This window comes from Eubalaena glacialis, chromosome 20, assembly GCF_028564815.1.
Source record: "Eubalaena glacialis isolate mEubGla1 chromosome 20, mEubGla1.1.hap2.+ XY, whole genome shotgun sequence".
In the NCBI taxonomy this organism is placed as follows: Eukaryota; Metazoa; Chordata; class Mammalia; order Artiodactyla; family Balaenidae; genus Eubalaena; species Eubalaena glacialis.
In genome coordinates, this window is record NC_083735.1 from 22,331,587 (window position 1) to 22,351,832 (window position 20,246).

The window sequence follows — 20,246 nt, forward strand, 5'->3', positions numbered from 1 at the left end:
GAACCTATCTACAAAACAGAAATGGACTAGCAGACGTAGAGAACAGACTCATTGTTGCCAAGGGGGAGGGGGGTGGGGGAGAGGGACGGACTGGGAGTTTGGGGTTGGTAGATGCAAACTATTACATTTAGAATGGATAAACAACAAGGTCCTAATGTATAGCACAGGGAACTATATCCAATCTCCTGGGATAAACCATAATGGAAAAGAATATAAAAAAAGAATGTATATATGTGTATAATTGAGTCACTTTGCTTTACAGCAGAAATTAACACAACATTGTAAGTCAACTATACTTCAATTAAAAAAAAAAAAAGAAAAAAAAGGGACATGGTACCATCTAGTAAATTGTGCCTATAAGACAGCTACGTCTTCGAGCCTCTTAGCTTTGCTGTTATTCTTTTGAGAGTTGAGAGATGTATCATTTTCTATACTTCTAAAAAATCTTGTCACCTCTTCTGTTATCCCCAGCTTTTTACCCTGCCACTTTAATTCATTTTTGTCTCTTCATGTTTATACTTCACTCCTCCTGAAACTATTGTTCTTATGGTCCTGATCTGGAATTTAGGGTTTACATTTAAGTTTAATCTAATTAGCATATAGCAGGTGCTTTCTGGTCAACCAGAGCACTGCAAGAGGCATAAAGAAGAGTTCCTATCCTGGAAAATCTGGTAATAGACCCACCAAAGCATTAGGCATAAGCATTTTTGAATTGAGTTGGATACAATGATTGTGGTCAGATGGGAATAGATTACATAAAGGAATGGCTGTAAATGAATATCAGATGGACAGAGAATTGATCCCCCTGTGATGGACACTGTCTCTCATTCCAGTTTTCAAAGGTCGGCCTACATCTGTCTGAATCTCAATTGAATCCTTCACCCGAACTTGAAATTTCAACATCACATCATCTCCAAATTGAGTTCTCATTCTGTGTCCAGCATAATATCAGTTGCCACGTGTTTGTTTTATCCTGGCTACCTGAATCTGACTGAACTTGATAGAAACAGCTTTTGATGAGCACAGAATTGAATAAGTACATTTTAAATGTTAACAAACCAACTTGTAGAAAATTTCAACATTGCTTTCCAATCACCTCCACCACCCTCACTTTTATTATGCAGTCCTCTTCCACTGCTTTCAGTTAGTCATACTGTATGAGTCAGGATTCAGTCAGGAAAACAAAAGCAGCCACTCTATATATCCCGGGAGTGAAGGGTTTATTGTTGGAATTAAAGTTGACACCCCCACTGGGAGAGCTGGAGGAGGGAGGATCAGATCAGGCCATCGTCAGCGGAGCTCAGGGACTCTCTTCCTGACACAGTGGAGCACGGGCTCAGGACTTGAGGGGAAGCTGCTGTCATCCTTGGGAATCCCAGGGCAGTCCCCACCAGTATCTCAGTTTCCAGTAGTGGAGCAGGTGGTTTTCAAGAATGCTCTGGAAAGCTTCTGCAAATCTCACATCTGCCCACACTTGGCAACAGCCTCCAGAGAACAATGGCTTCCTCTCCCAACTTCCAAATCTTGAAAGAGTGCCTCTCATTGGTCATGTTTAACCTGGAACCACCCCCCCACATGGGGGGAGGGGATCCTGGGAAATGTAGTTTCTGATGTCTCTAAAGTACAGAAGGTGGCAGTGATGCTGAGTTGACAACAGGCAGGACACAGATAAGTCCAGTTTGATTCTAGGAGAAGCTTATTGATATCAATTCATGTCATAGCTCCTTTTGTCATTCTGAAACTTCATGTTTTAGGTTCAGTAAAAATCAATTCAGTGTGTAGTAAAGGTGGCTTAAACGTTCTTGTATATAAATTCCTAACTCATTTCATAGCCAGTAGTCAGCCCCTGCAGCATCAGATGAAGTTCTTTGCTGGAGATATGTTTATTTCTCAAATGAAACTGTAAGCTGAGACTTTTCCTATATCCTTCCTAGGATTCCACAATTCTTTGAAGACATTTAAAAATATCAATTAACTTGTCTTAATATATATTTTTTAAAATTTATTTATTTATTTTTGGCTGTGTTGGGTCTTCGTTTCTGTGCGTGGGCTTTCTCAAGTTGTGGCAAGCGGGGGCCACTCTTCATCGCGGTGCACGGGCCTCTCACTGTCGTGGCCTCTCTTGTTGCAGAGCACAAGCTCCAGACGCGCAGGCTCAGCAGTTGTGGCTCACGGGCCTAGTTGCTCCGCGGCACGTGGGATCTTCCCAGACCAGGGCTCGAACCCACGTCCCCTGCATTGGCAGGCAGATTCTCAACCACTGCGCCACCAGGGAATCCTAATATTTTATTTATTTATTTTTTTTGGCCATGCCGCGTGGCATGCGGGATCTTAGTTACCCAACCAGGGATCGAACCCATGCCCCCTGCATTGGAAGCGCAGAGCCTTAACCACTGGACCACCAGGGAAGTCCCTTAGTGTTTTAAATATATATTTTAAGAAAGCAGTTCTCAACTGGGGACAATTTTGCCCCTGTGGGACATTTGGCAATATCTGGAGACGATTTTGACCATCAGAACTGGGGGAGGTGCTACTGGCAGCTAGTAGATAGAGGTCAGAGATGTGCTAAACATGCTACAATGCACAGGACAGTCCCCATAACACAGAATTGTCCAGCCCCAGAAGCCAGTAGCCTGAGATTGAGATACCCTGTTTAGGTCAGTGAAGAGGAAGAGTGCTGGCTATGAGGCAGGTCTGGATTATTTGAATCTTGGCTCTGCCACATGAGCTGAGATATCTTGGACAATTTGCATTATATTTATGAGCTTCAGTTTCCCCATTTTATATGGGCATAATAGTGCCCTCCTTACATGACTGATAAAGGATTTGAGATAGCCATTCTGACAGGTGTGAGATGATAGCTCACTGTGGTTTTGATTTGCATTTCCCTGATGATTAGTGATGTTGAGATACCACCTCATACCTGTCAGAATGGATTGTCAAGAAGACAAGAATAACAAGTATTAGTGACGATGTGGAGAGAAAAGGAAACACTCGTGCACTGTTGGTGGGAGTGTAAATTGGTGCAGCCACTGTGGAAAACAGTATGGAGGTTCCTCAAAAAAATTAAAAATTGTACTATCATGAGATCCAGCAATGCCACTCTTGAGTATATATCCAAGGAAAATGAAAACACTAATTTGAAAAGATACATGCACCCCAGTGTTCACAGCAGCATTATTTACAATTGCCAAGATATGGAAACAACCTAAGCCCATCAACAGAATGAATAAAGATGTGGGGTGTGTGTGTGTGTGTGTATCTACAATGGAACGCTACTCAGCCATAAAAAAGAATGAAATTTTGCCATTTGTGACAACATGGATGGACCTGGAGATTATCATAATAAGTCAGAAAGACAAATACTGTATTTCACTTCTATGTGGAGTATAAAAAAATAAAACAAATGAACAAACATAACAAAACCGAAACAGACTCAAAGATACAGAAAACAAATGGTGGTTACCAGAGGGAAGTGAACGAGGCGGAGGGGTAAAGGGGATTAAGAGGTACAAACTACTAGGTATAAAATAGGTAAGTTACAAGGACGTAAAGTGCAGCACAGGGAATATAGTCAACATTTTATAATAACTTTATATGCAGGATAATCTATAAAAATACTAAATCACTGTGTTGCACACCTGAAACTAACAGTATTGTAAGTCAACTATACTTCAATTAAAATTTTAAGTTAGAAAAAGAATCTAACACCATAAAGTGCTCAATACAGATTAGCTTGGTGGTGGTTTTTTACTGCTGTAATTACATAAATATTTGTTTTATTAACACTATACAATGTGGATTCTTTTTAGGCAATCCCTAATGGACCCGCCTGGTGTTGGTGGCTTCTTGCCGTCCTTCCCGTCGACCCCCGCTATCAGCTGTCGGTTTTGTCAATGAAGTCTTTGAAAGAACGGTTGACAAAGATACAGCATATACTGACTTATTTTTCTAGAGACCAATCTAAGTAACCAACTGCTTGGATCTTCCTCTAAAATTACCCTAATCTGGCTGTGGTGATGGCCAGATTGTCCGCTGCCTTTGCACATCCAGTGCTGGTTTGAGAAATGTAATGAAACTGTTCTTTTTTTTTTTCTTTTTCCTTCAACCTCCTGAATCATGTGGTTCTGCAAACAAATACCTTCAACTAGGATTTAGACCACTAAGAACTTGCACAGAAAAACACACACTAAATGTGTGTTAAACCTCTACATTGTGATGAAGTTGCACTATGTACCATACTCTAAATGAAATGAGAACTCTGTGTGTGGGTGCGTGTGTGTGTGTGTGCGTGCGTGCGTGCCCGTGTGGGTAGTATGGGTGCATTTTCTCTGGCTTTAAAATTTTAAAAGAAAAAAAAAAAGCCATAGAGAGCAGAACTTGCCGAGGGTCATTTATTGCCCAAGTTTACAACAGTAGCGACACAAGATTTTGCAAATTGAATTTGCCTCAGATTTCTCTGTCCTGATGCTTAATTTGCACAAGTACGTAAGCTATGGTATTGAGTATCACTCTTTGTCGGAAATACCGCTCTTGCTGAACTGTCTTGACCATTGACTAGGACACAGTTTCTTATTTATGTAAATACTTGCATCACAATAGCCAACAGGCATCGGATGCAGAACCTAGAGCCAGTTTTCAGGAACAATTGCAAACCTGACTTGGTACTGTGCATCTATTCATAAAACACTTAAAACTGTGAAAATATGGTTTACACTTAACTGTACATAAAGGTAAATGGAGAACTCAGTTCAGTACCAGTTAGTTTGTACATTTTAGGGGGCGCTTTTCACATTAACTGCCCATCTATGTAATTTATAGTTTGACATGATATGTTTGTTTAAAAAAATTACATAGTATAAACCCATTAAGGATCTAAGGGAAGAGAAGAAGCTTAATGTAGAACTAAGCTTTTAAAGTATGTTGGGTTTGTTTTTTTTTTTTAATTCTCGTCTTGGTGCAAATGTTAGTTATGCCTTATTCATATCACAGTTAGATCACCATGCTGTGACATGGTCTGTATTCATGCTGCCCTAGATACTTTTGTAATTATTTGTTGCAGACTTGTGACTGTCCCTCTTAACTTTCTTTTATGTAAGTAATTTGTAAAAGTTTCTTAAAAATTTTGCTTTTGCTTATTTAATTTTGAATAAAAGCTAAATTCATAATACTTTTTTTTTCTTAATGATTAGGTTAATGTCAAAAAAAGATCAGCGGAGGAATCAAGCTACAGAGTAGAGAACAGATGAGTTTTGCCTACTGTTTTGTGCTGTGAGATGTAAGCTATAGCTTTCAAAATACTTTTTTTTTTGGTCATCTTTTGACCAAACAATAAAGTGTCTTAAGGAAAGTTTAGGCCTAGAACCATCCTCTAAAGCAGGGGTCCCCCAACCCCCGGACTGGTACCAGTCCGTGGCCTGTTAGGGACCGGGCCACACAGCAGGAGGCGAGCAGGAGGCGAGCTGCAGGCGAGCGAAGCTTCATCTGCTGCTCCCCATCACTCGCATTACCGCCTGAACTACCCCCTACCCCACCCCGGTCCGTGGAAAAAGTGTCATCCACGAAACTGGTCCCTGGGGCCAAAAAGTTTGGGACCGCTGCTCTAAGGCACATTTTTCAACCTCTGAAAAATCCATTTCCCTTTAGGATAAAGATAAGGCTCTTAGTTACCCCCATTGGGGACACCTCTTGGCTAAACAGCCTTGATTCTTTCAGTCCCTGATTTCCCAGCTAGGAGTTTTAAAATATAAATAAATCATCTTTTAATATTGAATGTTTTAATTAAAAAGGCAGAAATGACTGCCTAGATAGAGAGCCACCCTTTGCCCTCACAATTATGCTAGTCACGAATCGTGAATAGTTCTACAGAAAATGTCTAAAGAATGGGCCATTCCCCAAAAGTACCTTATCAATAGTTTCTGCAGTGTTAGATTGAACTTTCTTGTAATAAAAAACTATCAAATGCCTGTTAAATAGCTTAAATAGTGTCTGGGTGGTATAAATGAAGAGTTTACCTATACAGTTCTGTATAGTTCTCAAAATATGTATCAGAGGCAGTAGGAGTTACCTGGTGCTGAATCTACATCCGTGGTATGTACTTGCGTGTGTCCACACATACACACGCACAAAGCAGCATTAAATGGTCTCTCTATATATACACACACATACTAATGGAAATTCATGGGTTTTATTTATCATTTGACCCTAGTTTTGTGGTAAATGATCTCTGATAGTTATTCTGTCTATAGATTTTTTTTTTTAATCTCTGGAAATCTTTTTCCTACTGCACTTTCCATTCAGATTATCAGAAAAAGAAGGGGTGGGGGGAGAATCTGACTTTTTTTTTTCCCTTATCATTTTAAGTAACTAAGTTCTGTCATGAATTCCATATTTCAAGCCAAGGTAGCTGGTTGTTGATCTTCTTTTCTTACACACCTGTCTCTACATGTCCAGTTCTTCCTGTTCCTTGAGGTCAACTTGAATGCCTTCACGCAGCTAAAACCCTGAATCCATAGCACTTTCCTTGTACTTTGCTTATAGCACTTATGGGGGATATCTGAATTAAATACATAAACCCTCTCCTGAGTATCAAGACCAGTGTCTAGCAGTTTAGACAGATTTAATCTCCAAGACATAGGCTGAGCACTGAACAAAGTTGAAATAAATGCCAGTTAAGAAGGGAAGTTGAATAAAGATGGTTAGACTGAGCAAATACCTCATCTTACCTTCCTCCCCAAGTTCAAAACAATGACGGTAAAGAAAATGAAATCTAATGGCATTCCAAAACCAAAGTCAATGCTTTTTGAGGAATTTTTGAGATATGGAAACGGGATCTAATATAGAAGATCAGAGGAGAGCATAGCTTTACAGAAATGGAGGACTGCAGGGGATCCCCAGACTGGTAGAGGGTCTTGGAAAACTCGGGCAGATTCCTTGGGGAGGCTGTACTTGACACGGCTGGATCGTTTGGCCTCTCCCCACTTGGCCAGGGCAGCAGGCAGCAACAGCAGCTGTTCTCAGGCCAAAGCACCAAATGTGGGCGTTGGGCCAGAGAAGACCATGAAACCTTTATTAGCCACATGGGATGGAGGGCTCTCATGCACAGACAGCAGGCTGCCGACCTCGCTCACACGGCGTGCGTTCCAGCGTTCCCCACAATCAGCAGAGGCAGGCCACCCAGAACCACACCAGCACCCACAGGAAGGAATAGAGCTCCCACATGACAAAGATGAGTAGACAGTTAAGTCCTACAAATTTGAGGGAAAACATTCTAAACAATACAACAAATCCAGTGCCCTTCGATTTGAGGATGTGCAATTCCAAAAATTATCTGGAGATCTAAAATATGTTCCTCAGACAGTCCCTGGCACCACAGAAGCATTCAATAAAAGTTTCTGGAGTCAGTGAATGAATCATACAAATAAACTAAGCAGACGAGTTAAATAGAAGAATGAATTCAGACAAAGGATGAAGGAATGAGGCAGAGCGTTGAGTTGGGGTCCTTTCCAGAACACAATGCAGAAATCAGTAGAGGCAGAGTAGGAGGGAAATATCGAGATGTGGAGGAGAGATTCAAAGTTTTAACATTCATCTGAGAGAAGTTTCTTAAGAGTAGGGAAGAAACAAATAATGCAAGTAATTAGCTCAAGAGTAATAAAATAATTTATGTGCTTTCTTAGGTACCAAGTTGATCCATTTAAATAGGACAATAAGGCAAACTTAGATGACCGAGGACAGACAAAACAGCAATAACTCAACTGTCTGGCTCATCGATCCACAGGGAAATGACTGGCTCAATGAGATGAATTTTCTTCCTAAGCCAACACTTAAATGCCAACATTTTTTACAGATAGGACATTTATGACGCGGCTTAATAAATGAGCTCTCTTACAGACCTGCCTTCAAATAGCTTTTGGCTGTTCACCAAAATTTAAAAGTATCCTTAAGGACTTTTTTTGGGGGGGGGCAGGTCACAGTAGGATATTGAAAAGCGCACAGACTTCGTTTCAAAATGTGGTAAACACGCACATTTCATCCTCAGAAAAGTCCTGTGAAGTAGGTGGTGTCCTTGTAAGGATGAGGAAATGGATACACTAAGTAGTTAAGTAATTTGTCAAAGGATTACACAGCTAATGTGTGGTGGAACTGACCGAACCGGGGCAGTCTGGCTCAACCTTACCACCACCCAGGTTCTAAGGCATCTAAGAAGGTCGATATGTGAAGGGTCTGGAAGTGACTGACGTGCCTCCCTGACTTAGTAGGCTTTACACTTGGGGGAGGGGTGCATTTTAGAGCGATAATATTATGACTTATTTTTAAGCACCTCACCAAGATGATGAGATGGCCAAATTGGGCTCAGCCCTATATTTTTGGGAGCAGTGTAAATTGCTAACAACCTTTTTAGAAAGTAATATTGCAGTTATGTATCAAGGATCATTAAAATGTTCATAATCTTCAACCCAAGCTCATACTGTGGCGTCTTCTTATCCCCCATGTTTCAAGTCGCAGAGACCCAAATTAAAACAAAAACCCACAACAGAACAATGGTATATAACATTGAAATTGGGAAAATCTCATATGCTTATATACCCCATGCTTATAATACCTTCCGCATTCTTTGAAATGCCTTTGTTGCTGTGTACTCAATGATTCTCAAATCTTAATCCACTTGATTTAACTGTAAACCAGTATCACTGGAATTAGTCAAGACAGTCAACAAACTCTTCCAAAAAAGTAAAGGAAAGGAGGGAGGAAGGAGTGTATAGGAGATTCCTGAAATGAATTTTCTTACCATCAACAAATTGAATATGAAGCTAGAGAAATAACGATGTAGCAACATACAGATCACTGTTGAACAGCCTAATGTGCTAGAACACATCTAAGCAAGGACAGCAAAGAAAACAAAATGGCAAGGTGAAAGGCTGTAAGAACTCCTTGTGCAAGCCAGGGAGTGAAAGAAAAACATACCTTTAGTTCCAAGGACATTTCCACATCAGTGGAGTTAGAACAGACTTAGGAATTACCAGACTTAGGAATTACCTCTCATACTCAAATGTCCAAGCCCAAGACAGGATGTTAAGTGGCAAGTAAAAACAGATGTGCAATAACCAGGTCTCTTGGTGCGGAGTAGTGGCCTTCGATTGAGCTCCTCTTAAGTACCAGACCCCATACTAGGCACATACATACATATATGTTGCTGCTGAAAGTCTAATGCAAACCTGACTTTTGTTCTTTTAAGTGATCTAGGTTCTTCCCTGGCACCCCAATTTTTAAATAACTTCCCTGTTCTCTCTCAGCATGAAATAATAGTTGAATTTATTCAGTGTTTTGGACTTGGTATTTCACTGTAAATGTATTAAACTATGCCACAGATGCACATACATATATACACATACATATCTCCAAATATACATTTTTCTTTTTCCCTTCTTTACATGTATGTTAGCCCATTTGATATTCTTTCATAGCTCTCTGATGCTCTATTTTCCCTTTCTTTGCTCTTTGTGTTTCAGTTTAGATAATTTTTCTTTGATCTATCTTGGAGTGTGGGCATTGGTTTGTGTTGAGGGGTTCACTAAATTACTCCATAATACTGCTGCCTGGACATCAATTTGTGCAGCCAAGTGCCCAGTGGGGGCCTTGAACTGACACTAGCCCTCCCATGGGTGCGTGCCCTCCATGGAAGCCTCAGAGTCACAAGTTCCTGATGTGACTTCTCCAACACCCCTGCTGATAAAGAGTCTCTCCTGCCTCCTAGCTTTCTCCACTTGTGCATAAGAGCCCCCTGGAGCGAGCTTAAACCCTGCTCTTTATGGTTTGAATTAACTGATCCAGCCTTAACCTGGGACCCGCAAAGCACTGCACCTGTGGACCCTAATAAAGCCAAGTGCCCCAGGTCCTGCTGGTCCCACTCTGCCTGCATCCTGCCTTAACCTCTCCATGTGGCCCCTCGAGGCTGCCATGGACCTCCGCCAGGACCTCTGAGTAATAATAATCTTCTCTATTTCACTTTCCCTTTCAGTCTTTGTTAAACTGTGGCTCATCATTTGACTCAGTACCAAGGTTCTACTTAACAAATGTTAATTTAACAAAATCACAACAGTTTGCCTGAGGTTTTTTCTTTATGTTGGTGTTTTATACTCAATTTTATGCTTTTCATGCTGCCTGTGCCTCACGGCAGTTTACAGTTTTTCAGTGCTTACTTGCCTGGTAAATAAGGGGGTTTCTCTCTTATCATGGGCCCCCCTCAGTTGGAGACACTCCACTCCAGCATGAACTTTGAAGATGGCTCTGCCGGTTTTGTATGTAGAGAATAGGTTCCTACTGTTGAAAGCCACTCGGTTTGTGGTACACCACAACCTCAGGACCTAATACAGCATTCGATTCAGGCTGACAACAAGGATTATGATGCAAAGGCCATGTGGAAGTGGGTCTGAAAGTGGTTGAAAACTTCCTTTTTCAGATATAATTGATTCTAGTAACTGGAGTTGGGAAATTTGTAGGTAAAGTTGACAATAATGAAGAAAGGTAGGGAATGAAAGACAAATCAACAGATGAGACTCAAAATAATTATGCCTTGACTCCAGAAACATCTATTCACAAACCCATTCAGACTAGCTGTCAAATATGAGACATTGTAGACAAGAAAATCATCCTCCTGATGTGGTGAAAAGGGAACCCTCCTACACTGTTGGTGGGAATGTAAGTTGGTGCAGCCACTAGGGAGAGCAGTATGGAGGTTCCTTAAAAAACCAAAAATAGAACTACCATATGATCCAACAATCCCACTTCTGGGCATATATCCAGACAAAATTCTAATCCCAAAAGATACATGCACCCCTATGTTCTTAGCAGCATTATTCACAATAGCCAAGACATGGAAACAACCTAAATGTCCATCGACACATGAATGGATAAAGAAGATGTGGTACATATATACAATGGAATACTACTCAGCCATAAAAAAGAATGAAATAATGCCATTTGCAGCAACATGAATGAAACTAGAGATTATCATACTAAGTGAAGTAAGTCAGAAAGAAAAAGACCATATGATATCACTTATGTGGAATCTAAAATATGACACAAACGAACCTATCTACGAAACAGAATCATGGACATAGAGAACAGACTGGTGGTTGGGTTGCCAAAGGGGAGGGGGTTGGGGGAGGGATGGAGTGGGAGGCTGGGGTGAGCAGATGTAAGCTTTCATATATAGCATGGATAAGCAACAAGGTCCTACCGTGTAGCACAGAGAACTACACGCAATATCCTGTGATAAACCATAATGGAAAAGAATATAAAAAAACAATGTCTATATATGTATAACTAAATCACTTTGCTGTACAGCAGAAATTAACACAACACTGTAAATCAACTATACTTCAATAAAAAAAAATTTTTTTAAATCATCCTCCCATCCCAAGTCAACGTATCTGAATGATTCTAGCACATCATATGTATACTAGTTACTCAATAAATACCTCTAGAATGACTGCCTATCTGGATATAAATATGAACAAGTGATTTCATGTTACTACTAAGTTGGTTTGATTTTCAAAACTGAGAGATCAATGGGGTCTCTTGGGAAACAGAAATTTCATGAAGTCAAGTTACTTTCATTCTTAATTTTACAGAGTCTTATGCTACTTCTGTACCATATTGTTGACAATATATGAAGGTTAAGAATGTCAGATGGTTAGAAAATCTAGATCTAAGTGAGACAGCACTGTTTTATTGTTGTTGGGCAAGGAATAGCAACTTTATTTGGAAAGCCAGAAGGCTGAGAAGACAGCAGACTAGCATCCCAAAGAACCATCTTCCCGGAGGTAGAACTCAGGCTTCATTTATACTAAAAGAGGAGGGGGTAAAGTCCTGGGTCCCATCACACTTCCAAGGAGATGCGTTAATTCCTTCCTTCCTGCACCCGTTCACAGGACGTGTCAGGATGTTTCCTGTGAGCAAGAGCCTACTTTGTGCCAGGTGCTCTCACAGCGACAAGGGACTTTGTGGAATAAAGTAAGTAAGGTCTGTGCCCTCAATAAGCTTCAAACACTAGACTGGGGGGGAGAGACTAGATTAAATAGTCCAAAGAGTGGCCATAGGGCAGGTCAAAGGGCACTGATCCGGCACACAGTCCATCGCAACCAGCTCTCACGCAAGGCTCACATCCCAGGGTCTGAGGATACTGAGCGGTCTTCTCTGAAGACCTGGGCTTCCTTTGAAGGAAGGAGGGAGATCTGCAGGCTTCCTGGATCCTACTCTAGTCCTTGAAGTCTCTGGCCAGGACAGACACGCCCACGGCTCCCTGAAGGTGGCGCACACGTGGCCCCATGTGACCGTGGCAGAGGGCGTGCCGCCCTGGGTCCAGGTCCGTGCGGCTCTTGGGTGCCCAGCAGAGACCAACGGGGTTAGGGGACAGCCGCCTCCACCTGCTGGCCCAGCACAGACCTACTGGGGCCATCGCACCTTCCACCAAGGCCGCGGGGAAGCTGGATGGGGCTAGGACGAGGAGGCTCACCAGCCCTCCCCACGCCAGGCGTGGTCCAGGTGGGGTCTGTGGCTGAACTTCACTCGTGGCAGTGGTCCAGCGTCCACTGCTAGACGCGCCGGAAGTCCTCCCAGATGGGGAAGAGGCCGGTTCTCCGCACCACCTGCCGGCCGAAGCTGGGGAGGCCTCTGAAGCCAGCAGTCCTTAGCTTCTGTTTCTGAAAGTTGCCTTTGGGTCCATAGTCCTGCCTGCTCCGTCCAGGCTGTGAGAGCTACCAGGGCTCATGGTCCAGCAGCTGTGCCATCTCAGCCTCCTTCTCCCTAGTCACGAGGTCCTCTATCAACGTTGCACTGGGAAGCGGCTGGCTCAGTCTTAAAAGTCAGACTCCTTGGCCCCCATGGCCCAGCCAGTGTCTGAGCAGTAGATGAGAGGCTGTGCTTCGTGTGGGTAGTGGTGCCAGGGCGGGGCCGCCTCCCTGCTGCTGCTGGACCAGACAGGTCTGGATGCCCTTGCACGGCATTCCTGAAGGCCCTTCAGGGCCGCCACCACAGCAGCCAGGATGACACTGTGAGGGCACCACTGCAGACAGAGGAAGGAGTAAGTACAAAACCCTAAGAGGAGAATGAGATTGGTGTGTGCAGGTATGAAAAGAAGACCAATGAGGCCAGAGTTTAGGGATTAAAGAGAATAGCAGAAGCAAAGAACAGAGAATTAGGCAGGGACCAGATTACGTAATATTTTATAGACCACAGTAAGGACACTTTGGATTTTCTTTGAGTTGGTTTGGGAAGCTGTTGGAGAGTTTAAAGCAAGGGAGGCATATGCTCCCAGTGGCTCCCTTCTGTGTGGAGAATGAGAGAGAGTACTATTTTCACAGTTAGATCTTTGGTTCCAACAATACTTATTAGCGTCTACCATGTGCCCAGAACCGTTACAGGTATTTGGAATACTTGTATCGACTCCTTTTAAACTTACAGTTTGGTAGAAAAGACAGATACGTCGCAAATGTGTTATGTGCATGATCAGTGTTCCAGGGTAGGCTGTGCTGACTGGGGAGTACATGGCCACTGTGAAGTCAATGAAGAATGAAAACTAAATGGAGAATTGATATAGACTAGGATTGGACCGGTGAAAAAAATGGGTGTGGGCAGTGGTCCAGGTAGAGTGATCAACATGGGATCAGAGAACCACGCGGAATTTTGTATTGCTTATGGTGTGCCCAGAAGGAAAGTGGGTAAGGGGAGAAGTAGGTCTAGATGAGGCTGAGGTGGTAGGTGGGTGTCAAATCACAAAGGCACTAGAAAGAGCTAGGACTTTATCCAATGGAAAGCATCCCTTATCAAACACTCACTTCATCCAGATTTTTTCATACATGACAGATCACAAAAGGCTGCCTCACTTTAGACCTAACCAATGTTATTCCTGCACTCAAAAGTTTACAACAAAATATCCATGGCCAGAAAAAAAAATTCAAATTTAGTCTGATATCAAAATAGCTTTAATTAGCAGATGACATCAATCAATATGCTATTTGTTGAACTTTTACTATGTATATAACATATAAATACTAAAATCTTATGCCTGTTGATTTTAAATCTCTGGGTGGTTCATAGGTATTAGGAAAAAATTATTTATATATTTTAGACTTTTAAATTCAAAGTACAACACACATATAGAAAAGTGTACAGGATTCTGGACAAGATGGTGGAGTAGAGGACTTGAGCTCACCTCCTCTCACGAAAACACTAAAATCACAACTAACTGCTGAACAACCATCGATAAAAAAGACTGGAACCTACCAAAAAAGATATTTCACATCCAAAGACAAAGGAGAAGCCACAACAAAATGGTAGGAGCAGCACTTTCACAATATAAACAAATCCCATACCCACCAGGTGGGCGACCCACAAACTGGAAAATAATTATATTGCAGAAGTTCTCCCACAGGAGTGAGCGTTCTGAGACAAACATCAGGCTCCCCAGACTGAGGGTCTGGCATTGGGAGAGGGAGCCCCCAGAGCACTTGATTTTGAAGGCCGGCGAGGCTTGAATGCAGGAGCGCCACGGGACTGGGGAACAGATTCCACCCTTGGAGGGCACACACAGGGTTTCACATGCACTGGGACCCAGCACAGAGCAGTGGCTCCACAGAAGCCTGGGCTAGATCTACATGCGGGTCTTGGAGACTCTGCTGGGGAGGTGAGGGTTCGCGATGGCTCACTGTGGAGGCAAGGGCGCTGGTGGTACAGGCCCCAGGGAACACTGCTCAGTGTGAGGTCTCCCAGAGGTCACCATTTTGGCACCGAGACCTGGCCTCACCCAACAGCCTGCAGACTCCAGTGCTGGGACACCTCAGGCCAAACAACCAGCGGGGGTCGGGGGAGAAAACAGCCCCACCCATCAGCAGACAGGCTGCCTCAAGTCTTCCTGAGCTCACAGCCACCTCTAAACACACTCCTTGACATGGTCCTGCCCACCAGACGGACAGGCTGAACTCCACCCACCAGTGGGCAGGCACCAGTCCCTTTCACTAGGAAGCCTGCACAAGGCCCTGGACCAACCTCACCCACAAGGGGGCAGACACCAGAAGCAAGAGGAAGTACGATCCTGCACCCTGTGAAAAGGAGACCACAAACACGGAAAGTCAGACAAAATGAGACAGCAGAAAAGTATCTGCTGTCTTGTTCCAGATGAAGGAACAAGATAAAAACCCAGAAGAACAACTAAATGAAGTGGAGATAGGCAATCTACCCAAAAAAGAATTCAGAGTAATGACAGTAAAGAGAATCCAAGATCTCAGAAAAAGTATGGAGGCACAGACAGAGAAGATACAAGAAATGTTTAACAGGGGGAGGAGTCAAGATGGTGGAAAAGGAGGACATGGAGTTCACCTCTCCCCACAAGTACATCAAGAATACATCTACAAATGGAACAATTCTCACAGACCACCTGCTGAACACTAGCAGAAGACCTTGGAAACCTAAAAGGACAAGAAAAATCCCCACACAACCAGGTAGCGTGGGACAGGACCTGCACCCCTGGTGGGGAGCTGAAGAACAGATGAGATTCCCACACCCGAGGAAAGCCTCCCTCACCAGCAGAGACATCAGCTGGGACAGACAGCTGGCACACAATACAAGCAAACTGAACCCAACAATACATTAAAAGGATCATACACCATGATCAAGTGGGATTTGTCCCAGGGATGCAAGGATTCTTCAATATCCACAAATCAATCAGTGTGATACACCACATCAACAAAAGACAAAAACCACATGATCACCTCAAAAGATGCAGAAAAAGCTTCTGACAAAATTCAACAACCACTTATGATAAAAACCCTCCAGAAAGTGGGCACAGAGGGAACCTACCTCAACATAATAAGGGCCACATATGACAAACCCACAGCAAACATCATTCTCAATTGTGAAAAACTGAAAGCATTTCCTCTAAGATCAGGAATGAGACAAGGATGTCCACTCTCACCACTTTTATTCAACATAGCTTTGGAAGTCCTAGCCACAGCAATCAGAGAAGAAAAAGAATAAAAGGAATCCAAATTGGAAAAGAAGCAGTAAAACTGTCACTGTTTGCAGGTCACATGATACTATACATAGAAAATCCTGAAGATGCTATCAGAAAACTACCGAATTCATTGATGAGCCATAGTAAAGTTGGAGGATACAAAATTAATACACAGAAATCTCTTGCATTCCTATACACTAACAACAAAAGATCAGAAAGAGAAATTAAGGAAACAATCACATTTAGCATCCCATCAAAAAGAATAAAATACCTGGGAATAAACCTACCTAAGGAGGCAAAATACCTGTACTCAGAAGACTATAAGACACTGATGAAAGAAATAAAAGATGACACAAACAGATGGAGAGATATACTGTGTTACTGGACTGGAAGAATCAATATTATCAAAATGACTCTACTACCCAAAGCAATCTACAGAGTCAATGCAATTCCTATCAAATTGCCAATGGCATTTTTCACAGAATTAAAACAAAACATTTTTACAATCTGTATGGAAACACAAAAGGCCCCGAATAGCTAAAGCAATCCTGAGAAAGAAAAACGGAGCTGGAGGAATCAATTCCCTGACTTCAGATTATACTACAAAGCTACAGTAATCAAAATAGTATGGTACTGGAGCTAAAACAGAAATATAGATCAATGGAACAGGATAGAAAGCCCAGAAATAAAACCACACACTTATGGTCAATTAATCTACAACAAAGGAGACAAGACTACACAATGGAGAAAAGACAGTCTCTTCAATAAGTGGTGCTGGGAAAACTGGACAGCTACATGTAAAAGAATGAAATTAGAACATTCTCTAATATCATACACAAAAATAAACTCAAAATGGATTAAAGACGTAAATGTAAGTCCGGATACTATAAAAGTCTTAGAAGAAAACACAGGAAGAACAATCTTTGACATAAATCTCAGCAGTATCTTTTTGGATCCACCTCCTCGAGTAATGAAGATAAAAAACAAAAATAAACAAATGGGACCTAATTGAACTTAAAAGCTTTTGCCCAGCAAAGAAAACCATAAACAAAACGAAAAGACAACCCTTAGAGTGGGAGAAAATATTTGCAAATGAAGTAACTGACAAGGGATTAATCTCCAAAATATACAAACAGCTCATGCAGCTCAATATCAAAACAACAAACGACCCAATCAAAAAATGGGCAGATCTCAATAGACATTTCTCCAAAGAAGACATGCAAATGACCAAAAAGCACATGAAAAGATGCTCAAAATCAATAATTATTAGAGAAATGCAAATCAAAACTACAATGAGGTATCACCTGACACCAGTCAGAACGGCCTCATCAAAAAATCTACAAACAATAAATGCTGGAGATGGTGTGGAGAAAAGGGAACCCTCCTACACTGTTGGTGGGAATGTAAATTGATACAGCCACTATGGAGAACAGTATGCAGGTTCCTTAAAAAACTAAAAATAGAGCTACCATATGATCCAGCAATCCCACTCCTGGGCATATATTTGGAGAAAACCAGAATTCAAAAAGATACATGCACCTCAATGTTCACTGCAGCACTATTTACAATAGCCAGGACATGGAAGCAACGTAAATGTCCATCAACAGAGGAATGGATAAAGAAGATATGGTACGTATGTACAATGGAATATTACTCAGCCATAAAAAAGAACAAAATAATGCCATTTGCAGCAACATGGATGGACCTAGAGATTGTTATACTGAGTGAAGTCAGAGAAAGACAAATATCATGGTATCACTTATACATGGAATCTAAAAAAAAAAAGGGTACAACTGAACTTATCTACAAAACAGAAAGTTACAGATGTAGAAAATAAACTTATTGTTACCGGGGGAAAAGGGGAGAAGGATAAATTGGCAGACTGGGACTGACATATAAACACTACTATATATAAAATAGGTAAATAATAAGGACATACTGTATAGCACAGGGAACTCTACTCAATACTCTGTAATGGCCTATATGGGAAAAGAATCTAAAAAATAGTGGATATATGTATATGTGTAACTGATTCACTTTGCTGTACACCTGAAACTAACACAACAGTGTAAATCAACTATACTCCAATAAAAATTAAAAAAAAAAGATACAGGCACCCAAGTGTCCACTGCAACACTATTTACAATAGCCAAGACATGGAAGCAACCTAAATTTCCATCGACAGAGAAATGGATAAAGAACATGTGGTATATATATACAATGGGATATTTCTCAGCCCTGAAGAAGAATGAAATAATGCCATTTGTAGCAACATGGATGGAGAAAGACAAATATCATATGACATCACTTATATGTGGAATCTAAAAAAAAAAAGATACAAATGAACTTACTTACAAAACAGAAACAGACTCATAGACTTCAAAAACAAATTTATGGTTACCAAAGGGGAAAGGTTGGGGGTGGGTAGGAATAAATCAGGAATTTGCGATTAACATATATACACACTACTACATATAAAATAAGACAATCAACAAGGACCTACTGTACAGCACAGGGAACTCTACTTGATACTCTGCAATAATCTATATGGAAAAAGAATCTGAAAAAGAATGGATATAGGTATATGTATAAATGAATCACTTAGCTGTACACCTGAAACTAACACAACATTGTAAATCAACTATACTCCAATATAAAATAAAAACAGAAAAAGAGAAGTGTACAAAGCATAAATGTACAGCTTTAATGAACTATCATAAAATGAAGATATCTGGGTAAAGCAATAGAACACAACTAGTACCCAGAAACCCCTTCATTCTCCTTCCAAATTACTACCCTCCCCAAATGTAACTACTACCTTGACTTCTAAAACCGTTGATTAATTCTGCCTGTTTTTCAATTTATATAAATGGAATCACATGATATATATTTTGTGCTTGTCTTATTTCAATCAGTATTATTATATCTTATTCATTTTCTTTGTTGTATAGTATTCTATTTTATGAGCTTACCACAATTTTTAAATTTCTTCTACTGTTGATAGACGTGAATTATTTCCAGTTTTTTTGCTATTATGATTCATACATTTGTGTATGTGTCTTAAGACACAGACACACATTAGGGAGGTTAAAAAAGGGTGTGAGGCTAAGTGTGCTGGAATCACTCTCAAGTGCTGTGAAAAGCCAAGAATTGGTTGGCCCTGAATTTTGTGTCATTATGATGTATTAAATTGATAGAATATTGTTTTGCAATGTAACCCAGAGTTAGGAAGGAATCAAATGTTTTTCAGTTATCCTGCAGGGGAGGGAAAGTCTGAGATATGTCTGGCTGTTCACCTGCATGGGGTCAACCTACAATTTGGAGTGAGGCGAATATGCATATACTATGCACATTTCTTATTTATTTATTTATTTATTTGTTTGTTTGTTTTTGGCTGCATTGGGTCTTTGTTGCTGTGCACGGGCTTTCTCTAGTTGCGGTGAGCAGGGGCTACTCTTCATTGCAGTGTGCGGGCTTCTCATTGCGGTGGCTTCTCTTGTTATGGAGCATGGGCTCTAGGCATGCGGGTTTCAGTAGTTGTGGCACACGGGCTCAGCAGTTGTGGCCAACGGGCTCTAGAGCACAGGCTCAGTAATTGTGGTGCATGGGCTTAGTTGCTCCGCGGCATGTGGGATCTTCCCGGACCAGGGCTCGAACCCATGTCCCTTGCATTGGCAGGTGGATTCTTAAACACTGCACTACCAGGGAAGTCCCACTATGCACTTTTTGATTGTTAACCTAATGCCTACAATCTTAACTATAACTTTAGAATTTAGATATGGGGATCTTCAGATAGAAATCAGAATGTCATCTTTTCTTAATTGAGAAAATAGAATTTCTTACCAAGGTAAAATTTTCTGATCTGTTTATAAAAACGTGTCAAGAAACACCTATACTCCATTTCTGCATGAGATAATCTGGTGATTTGTTAAATATCCTGAATTTCTAAAAATTACTGTCTAGATTGTTACTCAAATCTCTTTCCCTGCAGAGACACACAAGCGTCACCTGGTGGCCAGGAAGATCAACTCTAGTCTGAGATGTCATGCTTTTAGAAAAGTCTCATTCTAGCCTATTTTCCTGCACAGTCCCGTGGGGGGATGGAGGAAATAGGGGCACTTGCTAGTAAATATCAAGGCTCACACCTCCTTTCCTGCCTCACACTGGTTACCAGAAAGACTTGAAAATGTAGTAAAGAGTATTGCCCAAACCTAGAAAACAAGGGTTAGGC

General features: G+C 41.4%; 1 protein-coding gene, 1 long non-coding RNA gene and 1 pseudogene across 2 annotated transcripts in view; 1 reads left to right on the forward strand and 2 right to left on the reverse strand.

The window, feature by feature from the left end:
* Window positions 1–5,071, forward strand: part of LONRF1 (LON peptidase N-terminal domain and ring finger 1) — a 44,587-nt gene extending 39,516 nt beyond the window's left edge. The window contains exon 12 of the mRNA XM_061177183.1: window positions 3,813–5,071. Coding sequence (XP_061033166.1) covers window positions 3,813–3,971 — 159 coding nt within the window. The 3' untranslated portion in view covers window positions 3,972–5,071. The remainder of the gene's footprint in view (window positions 1–3,812) is intronic.
* The window catches only part of LOC133081343 (uncharacterized), a 72,617-nt gene that overhangs the window by 24,432 nt on the left and 27,939 nt on the right, over window positions 1–20,246 (reverse strand). The gene's annotated exons all lie outside the window — the stretch shown is intronic.
* LOC133081459 (alpha-ketoglutarate-dependent dioxygenase alkB homolog 4-like) lies at window positions 12,411–13,552 on the reverse strand (annotated as a pseudogene).